The following is a 21,302-nucleotide window of genomic DNA, read 5'->3' as shown; positions in this document are numbered from 1 at the left end:
AAATTGTTTCTAATTATTTTTTGGCAAAAAACTATCGAAATTTGTCTTTTTGATCACATCTAATTTCCAAATTGTTTCTAATTAATTTTTGGCCGCAAAAATATAATGCAATAACATGGCTTTCACGGTTTTGAAAAATAAAAAATAAAAATAACATGGCTTTCACGCAGATGTTACAAACCAGCAGTTCGCTCCTTTGATCACAGGATAAAAAGAGAACGTCCCAATGAATCAAACAAATTAGTACTTCCTATATACAAATCCATCGTAATACAGTCGAAAATAATGGTATGGCCGAACTTATTTTGTATTGATCAAACAAATCATCAACAAAAACCGGTGTACTTGTTCAGTTCTCCCCAAACTTTTTCCTCTACTTCCTCCCATGAACTTGCCACCCTTAGTTCTTTCCAGAGACTGAAAATTGCTCCCAGAATGTTTTCATCATGTAAAATACAGTAGCACCTGATTGCACAATAACCAATCGAAACAAATGAGAAAAGGAGTCGCATTTGGAAACAAAAATAATTGATCGAAAAGGCATCAAATAATGAGAAACATTTTATTCGTGATGATTGAGTAAAAAGATCAATTAGGGACACCAGGGGATGTAAAATAAAGAACTTACATTGCTCTGTATGAAACTCTCCCAAACCTACTATCAACCGACTGTTTCAGTGATCCTTTTCCCACAAATGGACGCCTGTAGCTGTTAAGGAAGTGATTCAAGAGACGAGAATCTCCTCGGAAGACATCAAGATATATTGGGATTAGGTCAAGGAGTGGATCCCCTGTAGAATAGAATTATGCCAATTTACTCAACAACTGAAGGCAGAGAAAATAAAATCCAGAATCATCAATTTACTCGAAAATTGAAGGCAGAAATATTAAAATCCAGGATGTTTCTGTTGATGAAATTTAAGTAAAGGATTTACGTGCAAGACCAGCATTTACACAAGATGAGCCACTGTCTATAAAGCACACCAAATCTTGGGAATAATCCATGCTTCACCAGGAGAGGAACTTCCTTATATAGCATATAACCGTCAGGTGTATTGGTTCTACATGTAACATATGTAGAACCCACACAGGTATCAATGCATCAAAGTGTATATAAAAATGAAACATTTCTCCTGATGTAGCATATACCAATCCACAAATCCAGTAATATTTCTCGACATTGAGCCACTGAATTTATATCCACAGTAATACGAGTACATTTGCCATCATAGAGTCCATGCTAAAACGAAAATAAAAACATGCTGCACCACAAAAATATATTGGGCAAGCCGATAATTGACATCATTTACGTGAGTGAACATGAGTGCTTTCAAACAACACCTCTCCTGTAAAAGAAAAGATAGCTGCAGGTGAAGAACACAAATTTAGCATACCCCTATATTGCAAATCAATTTTCATCCTCAGAAATACGGATTTAAAAAAAAAATTATGAGTCAGTCAGCTGACTTTTCTTGAACATTGAGGAAGCATATATCCCTTTGTATACAAACTCATCCGAATAGTTTGAACACAGTTCATTTTATTATTGTTTAAAAATATCAACTAAAGATTAAAATGTGAATGTTGAATGAAACACCGGTACTTCCTCTTCAAAACATCTAATTCACTGAAAATATGATAAATAATGTTAATGAAATTATCCCAATACGAAAGCAGGAGTGCTGCTTACACAAGCACTAGACAGATATAGTTTCAATCATCTTACTGAAGAAGAACAAAATAAGCTGAACAAACTCAGACATTAAGGAAAAAAAAAACTCACCTATAGATAAATCACTGAAGTCAAGGATGTGGCTAGGATACCATGAATAGCTTTGTGTGCTGCTTCTATAGGTTCTACTAGACATATCCACATGACCACTTTCTGCCAAACAAGAATCAGAAGCAATTTCCCCTGATATAGAAGCTGAGCAACTTGGTGTCATGTATATGTTGTCATCCATCACATCCATGTGTATCCAGGAGCAAGATTTACAAGCTTCTGCAGCATTCTTCATAGAAGAAAGATTAAAGATATGCATTAAAGCTTGTCGATATTTAATAATTGCCAAGGATAAAGTTTGAAAGTGCATGTCAGGAATAAAAAAACTGAAAATATTATTACTAGTAAGAGAACTATGACAACCTCAAACATGTCAATAAATACGGTCAGATCACGAGGAATGTAATCATCGACTTTCTCTATCAGTTTGCTAGGAATAGGATCACCCCTGCAAGATAGGAAGGAAAGTGAATAGATTAACAAATAATTTAAGCTCCTCACCATTCATTCAAGCTAAAGAATATGCTGCAGTGCATCATCCGCCTTGCATGTAATATCAAGAAGCATATAATGTCCCAAAAGATTAAAAAACAAGAGTAAAATACCATCTTCCCAACCATCAAGTTCACCAATGACTAAGAAAAAAGCAAAATTACTGGCGTAATTGCACGCAAATATACAAAGTTCATTTCGTAAAACCTGAAACTCAAAAGATTGATGATAGAAACCCATTCATACCATGCAGTCAAGCGGTGATGGACATCCTTCCTTTTCTGGTTTATAATGCTGATAAATAATTTCCACTCAACTGGATTGCCAATGTGAGTAGAAATATTTTCTAATCCATCACCATATGATAGCTGCACTTGACCTTCTCTGGCCCTCAGCATTGCTTCTTGAGGAGATGGACGGGGAAGAAGATGAAGATTACACAGCTGCTCACCCAAAAATGAAGCCAAATTTAAGGCCTCTTCTGATGAAAGGGTGTCTCTACTGCAGATCAAACAATGTCAAAGCAACAAATAAAAGAAATGCAAAAAACACCGCAGAAAATATTAGTGTTTTGAGTAATGCTTACAGCTCAGCAAATATTTTCCCTCTGCATCTTTTTGTCACAATGTAGGGCCACATAAAAGAACTTGATTCACTTGATGGTGTTTGAGCTTTCTGATATTCGAATTGTTTTTTGCTCCAGACCCCAAATGGATGATCAACTTCTTTAAGATTTAATGACAGACTATGGCGGTCAATCACCTCAGGTATGCAGCTACCATCCCAAGGCAATACTCTATATGATCCATTTTCACAAAACAGAATCCCACTGGCTGATATAGTCGGAATGTAGTTCTTCAAAGGAGAGTTCTCATTCTGAAGTAGGTTTTGGAACTCAAGCTGTGACCAAAATAAGTCAACATTCGTAAAACTGGAGGGGGGACCATTCCACAAGCTAGAGCCGCCTACAAATCAGAACAATGAAATCATACCTCAGTGCCTAAACCATAAAGAGATGCTTCCAGGCCTCCTTCAACAAATATTTTTATTACATGGTCAGCACAAAGGTAGACCTGTAAATAAAATTGTGCAGCATATTTGTCAGTTCCAGAGGTACTTATGACTCCATTCTACTAAAAATGTAGCTCAGCTGCTGAGAGAAGATAAACAATATGAACTAAAACTGTTGAAATTATAAATAGGTGTGATCTAGAGAGTACAGCATGCAACACAAAATAATACTTATGTGGTTCGATCATAAAGACCTACATCCATGACACAATGCCTAGAGGGCTAAAACTCTATAAATCTCTCTTGGTATAGATTGCCAGCATCACGTTTTTATATAGAAGAAAACAGATTAGAGTATATATGGTGGAAAATCTTTCCTAAACATTAATAATAATTAAATCATATAAAAAAATACAATATAATTATGATTTCATGATATAGTATTTGATTTTTAACACTACCCCTCAATTTGAACGTGGAAAGCCTTTAAGACGTACAAAAATATATTGAAAAAATCTCACACGAGGTTACGTAAAAAACAACAAGACAAACCAGATAAGCATAGATCTTCTGTACTTAACAACCCACGACCTTTATGTTTGTGCTCACAAGAGCATAGATCAGACAAACACAGTAAAATCACCAACAACTCCACCATTTGAACATGTCAGTTAGGCAGGCACCCAACATACCATTTTGTATCTTAAAAAGGTTTGAATATGGTGAAGAAAGTACACAACATAATACAATGTGTATGTGCTTCGGCCATAAAGAAATACATCCACGACACAGCGCCCAAAGGGCGAAAACTCTACCAATCTCTCTTAGTTTTGATTACAATATTCACCTCTCTTTATGTAGAGGAAATTACATTGAGATAATTATGGTAGGAAATATTCCCTAAAAAGAAATCATAATTAGATCATATCAAAGATACACAAAATGATATCAAATATGATTTCTTGATTTCTACCACAGAAAATAGACTAGGGAATTTGTAATTCCTTGGAAGCAAATTTTAGTACAGAACTTACAGGATTGCTACCAGTGCCAACAGGAAGTTTCTCATCATGGACTGGAGAGGGTAACTTGTGAAAAGCACAAATTTCTCCCACACGTTCAAACCATTTATCAGCATTTAGTGCTAGACAGGCTCCCTGGAATATGACATCAATTCAAGTGAAATTATGCAAAATATATTATTCAAGTCACATAATTAAAATAGGTAATAGAAAACCTGTCAACAATGTGGATGACCAAAATGGATCAATCCTAATAAGTGACAAATGAATACAGTGATTCTGTCCAGGGGAAGTCAGCACCACAAAGGACCCCAAACATAATAGGATCCGAGTCAAGAAAGTTAATACTCAAGTAAAAAAAGCATATGGAAGATCAAGACTAATAAGAAAAACCAAAAATTATATCTCTTGGCATCTCTTCTGCAGAGATATTGTGATATGGTTCAGTAAACGCCTTGGAATTATCTAAATATCCATCATTTGCATGCAAGAACTCAACCTCAAATCCATACGGCATGATATGGTTCAGTAAACACCTTGGAATTATCTCAAATATCCATCATTTACATGCAAGAACTCAACCTCAAATCCATACGGCATTCCAGGAAAAAAAGGGACTCAGTATAAGCTAAGGTATCACTTGGTTTGTGGAATTGAATAACTGAAGGATATATAAGTGATAATAAAATGAAGGATAAGGATAAATGATATAATATCATAAATTATATGGTGTTTGATAATTGATATGATTCTCGATTCATAGATTATTTTTGTTCGTTGTATCGTGATTATAAAAATGCCCACATCATATATTAATCAGTAACATGTTTTAAAAATAATCGGATAAATATTAAAATTCTAGAGTTAAATTAAAAAAATCAATAATCAATTTAAAAAAAATATATTGATTATTAAATTTTCCCTAACTTTGAAATCCAAGATACAAACAAATAGCAAAAAATATGAAATAATAATATATCAAAATTAAATAGTTTAATTTAATAATGATAGAAATAAGCATTTATTGTGATAATTAACATATCCACTGTTTCAAAAAATATAACAATTAAAATAATAACACTAATTGAATATTAAATGTAATAATAATACATGTTAGTAACAATTAATGTTACTGTCAAATACAACAAGATATTAATGATTTATGATAATAAATAAAATATGATTAATAACTAAACTAATTATAATATTGGTCACATTACAAATTATATTTAAATATTACCAAATTTGTTGAATTTCTCGCACATCAAAATCTTCATCTCACACACCAAGCACATGACAGGGGAGGGAAAAAAAAAAAACAATCCTCCCTTATGATGCATTCCAAACCATGCCTAAGTAGTTAGAATATTAATTTCATGAAATTAGTTCAACTTGAGAGACGTAGCATCATCCATCAATGAAATAAAAATACACAAGAAAAGTAATACCTTCCATATTAGGTCTCTAAGTCCTGGTTTTCTGACCCAAAGTTTGCACAACCAATTTCTCATTTCTCGTTGTCCTATGCTGTTGCCGGAGCTCCATAAAGAACTGTAGTGGTCCCTCTCTTTATCAACAAACTTGGCTAAGAAATCTATATCATAAGAATATTCCAGATTACCCAGACTGCAACTCGTTGACAATCCCTCGGTATCATTCCCATCGCAATTTTCACTGGAATGGCACGTTCTTGCCCTTTTCTCTTTCCTACTGATATCATCATTATCCATTCCAATAACGTTTTTCTCAACATCCTCAAAACCACCTTCATCAAGAGCAAGCAACCCTGCCCGGCAAACGCCTTTATGTCGATAACCAGGAGCCATATCCAGACACACGAATTCAAAGTTTTTAGAATTCACAAAATTCTGCGTGACAGCAATGGTTGTCTCCAAATTTAATATACAATGCCACCAACCACTTGGGACATATATCGTCTCGCCAGGAAGCTGGGTGCACTCAATTGGTTTGTCGTGTTCAGACAGTAGAGGATAATATTCCAGCCACCACTGAACAAAATATGCTGATACTTGGAAAAACATACAAATATGGAAAAAGAAAAACAAAGGGGCTTAGAAAATGCAGGTCTTTGTTGAATACCTGAAGCGAAGAGGGAGTTTCAATATTGACATCACCATCTTCATCGTTTACATGTACAGTCACTCCTAAAGGAACTCTTCCCGGAGGATACAATGCCCACCTATTAAAAAAATATATGATATTACTTTTGAAACTACATAATCTGAAGCAGAACCAAAAACTAGAGAGGGAGAGAGTTGCATGACAAGAGGATAGTTCAATGCCAACCATATTAATTACCTTTTACGGCCACAGAGGAGTGTGTTCCAAGCACTAGTTAGAGATGGATCAACATGCCAGGAGGCCCCAGATCTCTCTGGTCCAATTATGAACCATCTATAAGGTGGCCGTTGTTCACCATCAAGCACGTCAAAATAGTCTTCCTGAAATAGCTGGGGCACACTATAATCCTTCAATAAGTCTGGAGCAGTTTCCCCGAACTGCATCAACAGAGTTAGAGAATTGTACCAACCATGACACGAAATTCAACATTGAATTGTGAGTAATGAGTATCATTAACAGACCTTTTCGTCAAAAATATATAGAGGATCTTCGTCATGCTGAACATTCATGTACGAAATATAATCCTTGAACTTCATAGTTATCTTCTTTGAACTCCTCTGTGATATTTTAAACTTTGTATCAGGGTGTCTCAATAAAAGCAGTTCGCTTGTCCATGATTTCCTCGCAGGCCAATTATCAGCTAATCCATTGATCAAAACCTGTTAAATCATCAATCTTGAGAAAATAAACTACACCACTGTCATGAACACCATGCAAATGATGGATCGCAGAGACGAAGCAATAAACAGAAATTTGTACATTGATATTTTCCTGACTGAAGCAAAATAAAAATTTGCTCCATAATATTGGCAATAGGAACAACATAAATTTAATAGCCCGATTGAACAATAACCCATCAGGAATCAAGATTGTTTAGTTTGAACGATGTCTTGAAGTAAATATGGTTAGGTAAACAAATAGCACTTTCATGCATATACTACAAAGATGAGATTGATGGCAAATTACTGCTCACATACTGGTTTTTGACCATCATATGCCTCATGAAACTCTTCTAAAGAGACATTCTTCTTTCTAGCCACATTTCCACTATCAAAATTAAATCCATTTAATGTCGTATAAGATCGGTATAACCTCTGGTATAGAAATAAAGAAGTGAATCCTGCAAGAGGTGATAGACCATCAGAACAAGTGGGCCATTATCATCACTCAAAAGAAAAAAATAAATAAAGATTCTAAATTTAAATACCATCAAAATGCAATGGTTTCTTTTGAGATTCTTCAATATATACGAGGGGCAAATCAAGTCTGAGATATAGAAGGAAAACATCAGACTTTTATAAAAGTTACACAATCGAAGAATAGTAAAGAAATGATAACAGCCGAAAAAAATAAATAAAACATATACTGATGCAAAGCTGTTTTCTTCCATGAGCCTTTGTACTCCAACTGGCGAGTAACGATGCGAAGGCATAGATTCATCCAGAGGGGCTCTTCATTACATAATATATACATCACACTACGAAAAAAAGAAGATAAATTACTGTTCATCGACATAGAAATATTAAGGAGAAAATGGAAAGTTTCTGATTCTTTACAAGCCCACAGTGTTTGAGGAAAAAAACAACAAATTATCGATAAAATTGTGAGAACGGCAAAGGAAGAAATTTTAGGCACTCAACAATTTGTCTGATTTGAAGTACATGGTTAGTATCTTCTCAGAAGGTCATTGGATCTTAATGTAAATTAAATTGCCAAAGAAGGGGATAAGGAAAAAGTGAAATACTCTTCCGATTTGTTTTCCTTCACAAATGAAATAAGCACATACAACCAGCTATAAAATAATTTTTCCTTCTCAGAAATTGTGGAAGCATTAATTCTTCTAGTATCGAGATGCAAAGATTTAGATGCTATTCTCTTCAAATAAAATTATGCAGAATATTTTACTATTATTAGTATTACTATTTACTACTATAACTATTATTATTTGTATTGTTGCGAGTATCATTTAATTATGTCGATAAACTTGGAGTCAAATATTTTTAGAAAAACTGCCAAGTGCCTGGTATGCTGTATACATGAATAAGATGGTGCAATTGTGCAAATAACAAAAACATAAAATAAACAGCAATCCAACTTAACCCTATCGAATAGTGAATATCCTCAACGATTTCATCATCACAGCTTCCAATTAGAATATGCTTGGATTATGCGAGTAAAGGTCCACCCCAAGTTTTGGCGAATAAAGGGCCGACGGCCATAGCCACATTGCACAAGGTATGTTAGAAAATGCCCCATTCTTATGTGAAAAAAAAAAAGTGAGGTTGAAAGTTCTCTGCCCTTCAGAAGTCAACAATTAGCACATAATGGATAATTGGATATTAACAATTCGCTTACACAGGCCAATCCGTCAAATCGGTATCCCCAGCTATTAACGCCATTTTTTCTTTTCCAAATCGTATTGGTCATATGGTTATATATATATATAAATGCGATTAAATTTGATCGTCTATCCATCTCCGCTATCATGATTGCAGTTAGACATTTGCGAGCATGACGAATCTAACCAGAGAAGAAGATGAATTGAGGAGCATACCTACTGACGCAGGAGAGACGAGCGACATCACGAGGCGTGAGATTCACCAATATAGCACACAAGATCTCATCCGGCAGAACGCGGAGATCACCCAGTGCCTCCACTCGTCGCCGGTTTTCAAAAGCAACGGTCGATTCTGATCGCGATTCGCCATTAGCATGACCACCTAAACCGATGTCCATTGAAGACAAATGGAATTTTCAGAAGAAATGCAGATATGCAATTGATAGACGCGTAGAAATTATGCTACTGCATAGAGCTTAATAATATCCTTTTCCCTTCTAATTAATTAATTTGTTGGGTTGTAAATAGACACGACTTATGCCAGCCAACACGCTTTTTTCGCTATTCTTTTTAGAAAAGGGTTGACCCCGAAGGGGACCTCATTCCACATGAGTCAGAGGCCCATTGGCTCATGCGGAGGGTAAATTGAGGGATGTGCACGAGCGGTAGGGACCTGAAGGAGGGAGCACATGGCCCAATCCCCAAAGCATACCCCGCAATATTTCAGCAGAGAATATGCTCCACACGAGGATCGAACCCGCAACGCTGGAGAATTTTTTCCCACATCACCTCATATCTTACCAACTCACCTATGCCCCTGTGGGCGCTTTTTTCGCTATTCTTCCTCTCCTTTATGGTGTATTGGTGTTAATTTATTTATACGCTCAAGTTTCTGGTGACACGTTTCAATGTTGTAGTAAAAAATAATAATTTTAACATATAAAAAATTGTGAGTAGAATCTGATTGAAAATTTGTCACAAAAATCAAATTGATCAATGAAACGATTCCATACAAGTTTTTGTGTGATTTATCATTTATACTAGTACTCGGAGCATAGCTTTGCGTGTGTATTGAAAAATTAATTATCATGGAGTACAATTTGATTTTTTGTAATCAAGAAGTAAATTTGAAGAACTAATTTATCAAATTGAGACGTAAAGTAGTGGAGATGTCATAATGAGAGTTGTTTTTTGGTTAGTGGTTGGGGATAAGAGGGTAATATAAAAAACTTTTAAATATTTAGACTTAAAAAGTGAATTCAATGTAAAACATGAAGGATAATTGTGAAAGAATATTTTGGTGTGTTCTTGACATACCAAAGTAGTTTTTATGATGAGTAACACTCCTGTGAGACGGTCTTATCCGTGAGACGGGTCAACCCTGCACATATTTATAATAATAAGTAATATTTTTGGCATAAAATGTAGTAATTTTTAATGGATAACTCATATAAGAGACATGTATCAAAAAAATGTCATTGAGACCGTCTCATAGGAGTTTTTATCTTCTATGATACCCTCAACTATTATAAAAATGGAATAGATAGAATGGATAGAGATGACATTTCTAATATTTTAAAAATAATCTTAAAAATATAATATTTTTAAACAATGTAAATTAATGATGATGAATAATGTGGATGAATAATTAATTACTAGTACTCAGACGCACGCGATGCATGCTTTCTATTGCCCATTTTTTTAACTAAAAAAAGAAACAAATAATAATTTATAGTGAAAATATCCATATAAAGCAAAAAAAATTATGGTGGAAGTGATATTTATGTAATTAGATAGCTATCAAAGGGCAAAAAACAAGAGGGGGGCATACCAATGTACCAAAATATAGAATAAACTATAAAGATTAGTTTTTATCATCATTTCATTATTTATTGTATTTATTTTGGTTTATGTTGTATCAATAAAATGAAATATAACTCTCCACAGGGGTGTTCAACTTGGTAAAGTAGGTAAGCTCTTGACAATTTGTCAAAAGTTCGATTTTCTAAAAGTAACACACCGAAGGATAGCGATGGTGTGTTCTAATGTTATAAAAAAAAATATTGAAATATAACTATAATATAGATATTTTTATCTTCAATTATTGTTTTAAAACTTGAACTAAAATCTATATATTTCATCGTTTCCAATTTAGTGCATCCATATATTTCTCGATAAATTGAATAAAATTCAAGTAATTCTGCACTTGACTGTAAATAATTACAATGAGAAGCTCTTTCAAAAAAAAAAAAAAAAATTACAATGAGAAGCCATCATAGAGCACCACATATTCTAATACTTTGGGCTACAAATATTGGGGCTCCCCAACCTTTGAGGCTTTAACACAAATGTGAAATACTCATGTCTCGCATTGAGCTATGTTGTTTTTTGATTTTTTTTAAAAAAATTTTTTTGCACTCTTAATAAAAGTTTAATTGATTGTATTATATTAACATGATTTCGACAAGTTCGATTTGTTTTTTTGATTTGGAGGAGAGGATTTTTGATGCAATTATGTCTCGAACCCAAGACTTCGTCCTACACTTGGGAGTTGGAACCTTAGTGTCAGATGAGCTACACATCATCGGTGTGTTGGTGTACAATATTTATCTGTTAAACAAAAACATTCCAACAAGAATTATATTTTATTTTTAAAAAATATTCAAGTATATTTTTCAATACTCAATGTTGGTGTGCAATAATTTTTTTACTTGAAGAACGATCAAACTACGTCGTTTGGGATGCTCTACGGTTTAAAATATTTGAGTTGCATTAATATCGCCGTTTTATCAACTATAGCTTTTGATAAATTGATAAACGTTTAGTTCTACAATTGATTTCACATCCGATGTCATTGATTTGATTTCCATGAACTATACAAGTGCAATTATATATTGGAATGGTGATTATTGGGTGCAAAAGTTCAGCTGATAAGATGAGAGTGGTTAAACAATGATGTTTGAGCTACTAAATGATTTAAAACATCTGAATTACATTGTTGCCACACATTATAGTTTTTGATAAAATGACAATAACTTAATCCTACAATTGATAATTTATATCAAATTCAAGATTATAAGTTTTGATTCTCATGGGTTGCAAGGAGTACGGTTATTGAAAGATGAATTGTTGGGTGCAAGAATTTTCATGCGAAGAGCGATCTGATTATGATGTTTGGACTAATCTACGATTCAAATATTTGAGTTGCACCGTTGTCGCCGTCTATATTTTTTGACGAAATGACAAACGCTTGATCTTACGCTCCAATTTTGTTAGTCAACATATGTTCGAACTAATCTTTGATAAATTTCATTTTTGGGTCCTTTATAGTTAACAGTGTATAAGATAGAATTATAGAAATCTGAAGTTTTTGGTATTTTATCAATTTTAATATCAACACCGGTCATTTGACTATAATTACTACTAATCAATTATGATATTTTGTTTATTTGAGTACCAAAATTAGTTTCGTTACTATATAATTAATGTAATTACAATCCTTTTCGCACGACTAGCGATATGAATCATATTGAAAATCAAACTACTTTTGGTGAAAAATAAAATAAAAACACTTTATTTCCAACCAATATCGGAATATTTTCAAAAAAATTTCATTTTTATATTCTTTCGAGTGATGATAAAATATATAAAATAACAAAATAACAAGGTTAGTGAAAATAATATTTTTACAAAAACTCATATAGACGGTCTCATGGTTAATTTGTGAGATAAATATGTTAATTGGATAATTCATAACAAAATATTACATTTTTGTGTCAAAAATATTATTATTTTTATTGTAAATATAAGCAAATTTGACATCTTTATGGATAAAAATATGTGAAACATCAGAGTCATTTTCATTTAACATTTTTCTCTATTCTTTTTGAAAAATTTATTGATTTATTTCGAAGTTGCAAGCAAGACTAGGCAATTCAAGAAATTGTCAAATTAAACTTTGATTCGGTAAACGCGTTTGTCCATCTAGAAAGCTGCAACTTTAGACTTGTAAACCCCATTTTCGACTTTAGAATTTAACCCACGCATATTTGAAAGACATTGATAAATATATAAAATTTTGGAATGTAAAAATATTATTTATTAAATAATTTTCTCAGTCTCCAAATTAGAATTTATAGTAAATACTTGTTATTAGATATATCTTTGGTCGCTTTCAGGCCAAATTGGCTGGCCATATTTCTAAACCTTCTATTGGATAGACACGATATTATTAAGGTGACAGTCTAATATATATAACCCAATTGTCTTACACATCATACGGAAAATATAAATTTGTGATTCCAAATTGAAATTTGAAAATTCAAAGTGTTATTATCTCCTAATAAGACATTTTCTGTCTAATTAATATGACATTAAAATAATTAACTCAATTTAGTAGCTCCTTCATAATTTATCGTCAATGTATGTACACACTGTGTGAGCATAAATATATTATGTTATTATAACTTTTTAATGTATATAATTAATTTAATTTGAAATTTAAGAACAATAACATAAATTTAAAAATATCGATAAATATATTAAGTATTAATTAAATTTTATATAAAAAACATATATAAAAAAAAAAAATTTAGAAAGAATAAATGTGATGAAAATTCAAATATATAAAGATATTTATAGAAAATTCCATCAAAATATCAAATAATTAATGTAAAATATTTAATTTTAATACAAAACATCTATGATGATTATGAAAACAGAAAATCGAACCATTCTAGGAAACGTGGACTCTTTTTATTCGTATATTCTTTTCTTCCTTTTCTTTTCTCCCTTCGTCCCCTCATGATTTGACTTCTGAATTGAATTGACTCTTACGACCATTTCTCACGATATATCCCACCATTCAAATTTAATTAATTGCTATTTCGAGGATTTAAATTTTCGTAAATTTAATTGCAATTTGCAAACCTCAATTCATGCCAATATGAATCATAAAAACAAACTCCAAAAAATTCATTGATTAGAGACCATCTCGACGGTATCAAAAAATTTGGTCTCTAATTATTAGAGACAAAATATGATTGATCAATATCTAAGATAGTGTTTGTCCAACTTCAACATGCAATTTCCAAACATCTCAACTGATAGAAGTTTTAAAACATTTAAGAATAAGTTTTTACAAACATTCTCTAAATTTTTTTCGACTTCTAGAATAATATATTATTGGATATCTTGAAAGTTTAATATATAAACAAAAACAATCATCCCCTTAACTAGCTTTTGGGATGAAATTATGTCCAAATTCAATTTCTTAAAATGGTATCAGAGCACAGGCCCACTGTCATGTGTTGGACTGTCTATAGTTGGATCACCCGTTAATATCTCAACGCTTCAGATGTTCATTTCTATGTGTGTGGTGGGGGATGTTGAAATATGTCCTACATCGGTTGAATAGAATCCTATATAGACAAAAACAACTATCTCTCGTTGAGCTAGCTTTTGGGGTTGAGTCAGGTCTAAGTCGAAATTTTAATGTGATATCAAAGCCCAGATCCACCGTTATGTGTTGGACTGCTCATAGTTGGGTTATCTGTCCCATAGTTGGATCACCGTTAATGTATCCACGCTCTAGTCGTTTTATTTTTGAGCGTAAGAGGATGTATCCTACATTTAAGAGCTTAATATATAGACAAAAACAATCTTTACCTCTTGAACTATCTTTTGAGGTGTAGTTAAATATGTCCAAATCAAATTTCTTTAACATACTTTGTAACGAGAATATTCATATATTTAACAACTATGTGAGATTACACTAAATCTTATGCCTCCTTTGCGAAGCATGTTGTGCTAAATAAAAAACCATAAACAAAGGTACGCAACTAACGGTGGTTAGTCTGACTTTTTCCTAATTTCGAACAACATACACATTCTTTTCATAATATCGAGCAAGTTGGCCATCTACTAGTCATTGCAAGTACTTAGAAAAACTTTTGGCATCCCGTGTGGTTGCGTAATTTGTAATTTCAACATTATTCATGATTTATTATTTAATCAATTCAACAAAGTTAGTTAGCTTGGTCTCCAACTTAGTTTAATAGCAAATGTATTTTGCTTGCCATCATTTTGTTTTTTATAGGATATTTTATAACTTAACAATCATATCTTGTGATAATCAATAAATGAAAATGATATTACATTATCATCTTATATACAAGTTTATTATTATTTTTTAATCATAAATGAATGTTAGAATATGTAAATAGTGAAGTATGTGTGATTTGCAACAGTAAGAAATTGTTTGACTGATGGATAAGATAACAAAGAATATATAATACAAAGATAATAAATCAAAATATTTGAATAAAATAACAATACATATCACTATTTCTATATAAAACTTAATGATCAATCAATATTTATCTTTACGTACCAAACTAGGCACCAGAAACAAAAAAATGATAAACATTAAGAAAGGAGGCAGCATATTTCCATCTCCAAACCGCTACCTATATCAAATAAGTAAAATAAGAATAAAGAAAGGCTAGAAGCGTTGACCGGTTAAGGTTTGGCGACTGATTTCTGGTCCTTTTCCATAGCAGAGAGTGATACATTAATATCTATTCACCAAAATTATATTCTATGATCTTGCTTTTTTTTTTTTTGGGATATATTCTATGATCTTGCTATAAACATATAGTAGGTAGTTGCAGTTATATCTTTGGTATTGGAGCCTCTCTTCTCCCTCCAACTTATATATCACTCAGCCGCCATAGCTCATAAATTCCCGCACTTCTCTGTCCAAAAGGTGATGAACTTTCGCTTTGTTTCATAGTTTTTGCTTTTTTTTTTCCAACATTCTAAAACTTCCCAGTTCCTTTTTTGTTGCACTTTCTGTTTCTAAGATATCGAAAATATGTTCTTGGGTCATGAATTAAATTAGGTAATTTGCTGATCTCTGTTTCATTCCTTTTCATTATCTTCTTCCCTTTTCCCCCCAAACAGAGGAGATCCCATGAAAGAATAAATTCGGAGTTGTAACCCGTAAACGCAATCTTGTTTCCGTGTGTGATGATTAGTTTATGATGTTTCTTGGTTGAAGGAGTAAAATTTTCTTTTATTTAGAAAATTGAGGTTGACTTTGTTCATAGTCAAATTTTCAAACATCATGGTTTGAACTTGTGAGAACAGTCAGATTTGTGGTTTTAAAAGATATTAACTGTTATGTTTGTGGAATGTTTGTTTGATCAGGTCGGGTTGGTTGAACGAGTTCAAACAGTTTGATAACTGCCCGAGTTTATAGAAAGGAGGCTTCGTAACATGGGAAGGCATTTTTGGACCAAGCACGTAGGTGATGAACAAGATCATAAGCAGCCCGGTTGCATTTCCGGGTTAATCAACGTCCTTGACTATCATCATTGGCATTCCAACACCAGGAAGATGATCCCCCACAATGAATATGCATACCAAACAGGTACAAATCGAAATAACTCACACGAGAAACGTATTTGTTTCGCACAAGTTAGCTGATTTTATAGGCCTAGGATTCATTTTCCCTCTCGGAGATAGCATGTTTGAACTGTTCGTATCATGTAAAAAGCATTGTAATGTTTCTAACATGTGAGCTCAGATTATCAGACATTTTCCTATTGGTTTTTATGTGTTTGTAGGCTATTGGAGTCCCAAAATGAACTTGCAACCTCACGATTCTTGCGAAGTCGAAAAGCTATTGGATGAAGAACAGAGTCCAGTTCTTGTGAGTCCCATTGTTTGTTATCTTGCAATAACGTGAATTTCCTGACAGTTGGGCTGAACAAGAAACTGATATTGTTTATATCCATTTGTATGATCAGAAAACGAAAAGAGCTAATGGAAACAGCAAACGATCTCTCAAACGGCGCATGAAAGCATTGATTGCGGAAGAGATGGAAAAGGAAAGCAACAATGCAAAAACCAAAGAAGGCTTCTTGTTCAAATCAAGATTACAGAGAACTTACTCCATCCACCATCTGGAGTCTCTCGATGATAGCATCAGTAAAATCTGCACAGATTGGAAAAATCCCATCATTTTCATTCCCAGTAAAGCAGAGAACTCGGCCCCAGTGGATGTAACTCAAACTGACTCGAATGAGGCAAGTGGCGGAGAATCAGAATCCGACATCTTTGGTGCTGCTGACATTGGATCGTTGGAGAAGACTGATTTCTTGGACATACTCAAGATCGACAAGGAATTGTTTGTAAGAAATTTGAAAAGTTCCAATGGAAGCGTCGCCGCTCCTTTCGAAAATTCAAAGTTGAGGAAATCAAGATCTTTCCCTGATCTTAATTTCTCTCAGAGACTCAAGTTTAGGCCCAGTAAACTTGCAGACAAGCACAAGGAAATTTGGTCATTCCGAAAAGGAGTAAACTTGCAGACAAGCTCAGACGAAAGCGATCAAGATTCACTGATATTAAAAGGCGTTGTTGATCCAACGGAAGAAACCACAATAAGCAGAATTGGCGAAAATACTATGAGGAACTATTCCCACAGCAGAAGTTCTTCTCTGAATGAGTCACTTGATAAATACGCTCGCTTGTTCGAGAACAATTGCGGAACAGATGCCAAGCTAAACCCGTCTAGGAGCTTGAGGTTAACCAACGAAAACGGCCATGCTTCGATGTATTCGAGAAGGAGACGCTCCCGCTCTCTGTCACATGCTGATTCTTTTTATTCGAATTCAAATCTCGGGGTAACCGGTGATCATGCTTTTGGAAACGAGTCGTTTGTGATAGCTAAAGATGATAGCTTTCGCCAAGATGTTGTGGAAGAAGAAGAAAAGGTGGCGAGACTAGTTGCAACAGAGAAGGAGACACTGGATTTGTTTGAGACAGTCGAATGCAAAGCAGAACCCGTGGAAGATATGCAAAGAATGCACGATGATTCACGTTCAAATTTGGATGATATTGATGAAAGTGGTAAAGAATGGGAAGATTTCGAAGAGGAACCACATAAACCGAAGAGCGATGACTTCGTTGGCTCTGATCCTTGCTCGATTTCAGACTCGCAGGAAAAATTATTTGCTTCCGAACAGCTTAAGCTTTCTGAAGGTATTGTTCAGATTCTCTGTTTTTTCGATAAAAGCTATAAATTAATCAATAATCTTCGGATTCTTGTTAGAATTTATTTGTGGTCAATATATATTATTTTATTAAATTAAATTAAATATGTGACGAGAAAGTAAATCCAGAATAATATCATTAATAATATAGTAAGATATGATTTACCATATCCGGATATATATAATCAAGATTTGTCAATTCTGAGTCTCCTAGTTTGATAACAATTATAATTAGTGGTTATATAATGTTATTGGTATGCAAAATACCTAAATCAATGCAATTATTCGATAATACACCGTAAATCACATAAGGTTTATTAGATCTAGTATATTAGACGATATCTCGCAAGCTCTACCTCAAATTCAATAAACATGACTAGAGGTTGGAATTCATTCATACTTTTATATTTGTGCCATCTTTACATGTTATATGCTGCCTAAATAGATCGAATTTAGTTTATTTAATGTTCGTTCATACTTTTATATTTGTGTCATCTTTAAATGTTATGTACGTATTTGCGTAAATAGATCGAATTTAGTTTATTGTTGCGTTAAATTTCTAACCATTCTACCTTATCTAACCTTGTTACTAATTTTTTTTTTTTTTTTTTTGATAAACAGACAAGTTTGTGAAAAGTGTTGGGCACGCCACGGACTCAGGTTATGTGAGGCTTATACTTGATCAATCTGGCTTGGCAGAAGACGCATCTGAAAGAGCGTGGCACGCACCAGACCAGCCACTGAGCCCGCAAATACTCGACGCGGTGGAAGCTTGCTGGCCACACGAGCACGATCAGTTAACCAGTTGGCAAGATTTCTGCATCTCATGTTGGCAACATCAGATGCTATTTGATTTGGTTAATGAAACGTTGGTGGAAACATATGATGTTTCCCTTCCATATTATCCTAAGCCCTTGTCGACGAGTTGCCACGTTCGACCGTTTTCGGTAGGAAACGATATAGTCGACGAGGTGAGCACGAGCATAAGCAAATTGCTGAATCTGACGACAGATCAAGAGAAGCAATCGTTAGATCATATTATAGTTCGTGACTTGAAGGACGACTACTTTAGGTGGATGAATCTTCAGTTCAATAGCGAGTGCATCGGGCTTGAACTGGAGGACATGATTTTTGATGAACTTGTGGAAGAACTTGTGTGTTTTTGAGGGCAAACAAAGTTTGTCATGTATATAGTTAGAGAGGAATTAAGTATGATATATTAGTTATAAGTAGCATAGGTCGCAGTTTTTCTTAAACTGGGGTAGGATACAGCAAACGTTCGTTTGTTCTTTCTTGAAGTTCTTTGTATTTCTTTAAGCAAATTAGTTGAATTATTTCTTGTTAGATAATTGTACTAGGTCAGACCCAATCCATATCTATAATAACAGATAATAATTTTAATTTAACATAAAAAATAATATGTTTTGCATCCGTCAGGTCAAATTGGAGATTCGTCACTCATATATGAGACATTTTCAAAACCATATACTTTTCGTTACAAAACCAATAAACCGGACTTCCGCTTTGAATTTTAAAGAGAAGGTTCGAAAACACATATATATTCTGACTTAGTAGGAAATTAAAGTTTATTTGGATTCTAGTCTAAAATTCGTGAGAAATTTGCTCAAGAGAAGAGTTTTTCTGTTAATTGTTATTTCCTCCGTCACAAATAAAGTTTGTATTTTCTTTTTCATCCATACAAAATATATAATATAATTTTATATTTAATATTATTTTCTCTGTCATTTTATTAATCTAGGTCTATTATTAAATGCAGTTTTACATTCGCACAATATTAATATCGAAGCTTATCCTTTCTCAAAAAAATAAAAATAAAAAATATATCGAAGTTTATCCAGTTATTACAGATCAGGTTTTTCATTGTTTTGCTGATTGATTTTAACCAATTACTACATGATTCGTGTGTCATGGATTTACCTTATTTTTTTATCGCATGTATGTATGTCTTAAAGCAATATAATTTGTTATATATTTGTTAATAACTAATATGCATTAAATCAAATTAAATCCTGATTTTGTACCTATCTTGTGTTCTATAAATTTCATTTACAAAATATTTGTTCCAATGATAAAATATTTGCTCGTGAATGATAAAATTAAATTGAAATAATAAATTATATTGTATATTTTGTAGATTATTAATTTGATTGAGAATTTGCATCAATGTAATTTTTTTTAGGATATTTAATTTGATGTGAGACGTGTCATCAATAATTCATCTAGACTTCTTTTCTCGAAGTTATTACCTAGCCCGTAGTAAATGATTAACATAGATATATTTAGAGACTTCAATAATTAAAGGAAATAATATCAATCTTATAGTTTTGTTAAAAAATAATTGAAGATATTCATACCACATATTAGTTGTTTTTTTTTTCTATTCAAGACGGGGTTGTGAACGTCGCTGTTGTTTTGAGCTGAATATTTCCTACTATATATTAGTCATAAGAAGAATTAATGAGTAATGTTTAAATATAAATAATTTTGTAAAGGTTTATTTACAAAAATTTAAAAATTGTACTTTCAAAACATGTATTTTATGTTACAAAAAGCCATAACCGATTTATTCATCTTCATCTTTTGTAAAAATATTCATTTGTTAATTGCAATATCATCCCAAAAACAATCGTTATAGTTTTTGGTCTTCATGATGAGGAAAAAATAGATAACTTTTTTTAATTTCAATGTTTACATATATCATATGAGTGTGTTGGAGTGTCTTTATTTATTATTATTATTTATTAAAATTTAACTCTATTTGAATTGATTTATTTCAACACCGTTGTGTAATTTAATTCAAATATATATACATATATATATATATATATTATATATATATATATATATATATATATATATATATATATTAATAACGTATGAAATATGATATTTTATGAACTCGCTATTTAATTATTTAACTCAATAGATCCTTAAAAATTTGCAAATGTGTTTGTTTTGAGCTGAACCTTCCTATTATTAGTCATAAGGAGAAGTAGTGAGTAATGCTAATGAATAATTTTGTAAAGATTTATTTATAAAAAAGTAAAAAATTTACCTTCAAAAATATACTTTTAAGTTACACAAAGCTAAAACATCTTTATCGATCTATCTCCAACTCTCGTAAAAATATTCCTTCGTTAATTGCAAAATTATCTCATAAAATATTGTTATAGTACTTTTTAGCTTTTATGAGGAGGAATATTAATTAACTGGAATATTAATTAACTTTTTAAATTTCAAATTTTACATATGATGTGTGTGTTGATGTGTTTTTTATTTATTATTTTAGATTAAAACTTAACTTTTTTGAATTGATTTATTTTAACATCGGTGTGTAATTATATATATATATATATATATATATATATATATATATATAACGTTTACAAATCTGATATTTTATATATTTATGAACTTATGATTATGATATAATTATT

The 21,302-nt window shown here is 32.5% G+C and overlaps 2 protein-coding genes across 4 annotated transcripts; one reads left to right on the top strand and one right to left on the bottom strand.

Annotated features, from left to right (window-relative positions):
- Positions 1 to 145: 145 nt before the first annotated feature.
- Positions 146 to 9,260, bottom strand: LOC140880154 (lysine-specific demethylase JMJ21). Of its 2 annotated transcripts, XM_073284330.1 has the most exons (16): positions 9,005 to 9,259; positions 7,817 to 7,927; positions 7,658 to 7,716; positions 7,428 to 7,570; positions 6,912 to 7,109; positions 6,628 to 6,827; positions 6,409 to 6,508; positions 5,757 to 6,317; positions 4,321 to 4,443; positions 3,268 to 3,348; positions 2,862 to 3,175; positions 2,522 to 2,776; positions 2,147 to 2,231; positions 1,784 to 2,012; positions 629 to 791; positions 146 to 465 (listed from the first exon to the last, which is right to left on the bottom strand). In XM_073284330.1, exons 1-16 carry the CDS (start codon positions 9,184 to 9,186, stop codon positions 327 to 329), a joined length of 2,943 nt encoding a protein of 980 aa, XP_073140431.1. In that variant the 5' UTR covers positions 9,187 to 9,259; the 3' UTR covers positions 146 to 326. The 2 variants fall into 2 exon arrangements, with proteins under 2 accessions (XP_073140431.1, XP_073140432.1); XM_073284331.1 differs by lacking the exons at positions 146 to 465; positions 629 to 791 and having other exon boundaries at positions 1,828 to 2,002; positions 9,005 to 9,260.
- Positions 9,261 to 15,229: 5,969 nt separating this feature from the next.
- Positions 15,230 to 19,199, top strand: LOC140882285 (uncharacterized). 2 transcript variants are annotated; one of them, XM_073288204.1, is made up of 5 exons: positions 15,230 to 15,554; positions 15,998 to 16,220; positions 16,417 to 16,502; positions 16,600 to 17,833; positions 18,466 to 19,199. In XM_073288204.1, exons 2-5 carry the CDS (start codon positions 16,067 to 16,069, stop codon positions 19,008 to 19,010), a joined length of 2,019 nt encoding a protein of 672 aa, XP_073144305.1. In that variant the 5' UTR covers positions 15,230 to 15,554; positions 15,998 to 16,066; the 3' UTR covers positions 19,011 to 19,199. The 2 variants fall into 2 exon arrangements, with proteins under 2 accessions (XP_073144305.1, XP_073144306.1); XM_073288205.1 differs by lacking the exon at positions 15,230 to 15,554 and adding an exon at positions 15,607 to 15,689.
- The last annotated feature ends 2,103 nt before the right edge of the window (positions 19,200 to 21,302 follow it).

This window comes from Henckelia pumila, chromosome 2, assembly GCF_033568475.1.
Source record: "Henckelia pumila isolate YLH828 chromosome 2, ASM3356847v2, whole genome shotgun sequence".
Taxonomy (NCBI): domain Eukaryota; kingdom Viridiplantae; phylum Streptophyta; class Magnoliopsida; order Lamiales; family Gesneriaceae; genus Henckelia; species Henckelia pumila.
Note: the sequence above shows the minus strand (reverse complement) of the source record. Positions and strands in the feature narration are given on the sequence as shown.

Coding starts and splice junctions, on each gene's coding strand:
- LOC140880154 (XM_073284330.1), bottom strand. CDS start 9,186: ATGGACATCGGTTTAGGTGGTCATGCTAATGGCGAATCGCGATCAGAA. Junction 7,110..7,427: donor CATATGATGGTCAAAAACCA/GTATGTGAGCAG, acceptor ATGATTTAACAG/GTTTTGATCAATGGATTAGC. Junction 6,509..6,627: donor CTCCTCTGTGGCCGTAAAAG/GTAATTAATATG, acceptor TTTTTTTAATAG/GTGGGCATTGTATCCTCCGG.
- LOC140882285 (XM_073288204.1), top strand. CDS start 16,067: ATGGGAAGGCATTTTTGGACCAAGCACGTAGGTGATGAACAAGATCAT. Junction 16,503..16,599: donor AAGAACAGAGTCCAGTTCTT/GTGAGTCCCATT, acceptor TTGTATGATCAG/AAAACGAAAAGAGCTAATGG. Junction 17,834..18,465: donor ACAGCTTAAGCTTTCTGAAG/GTATTGTTCAGA, acceptor TTTGATAAACAG/ACAAGTTTGTGAAAAGTGTT.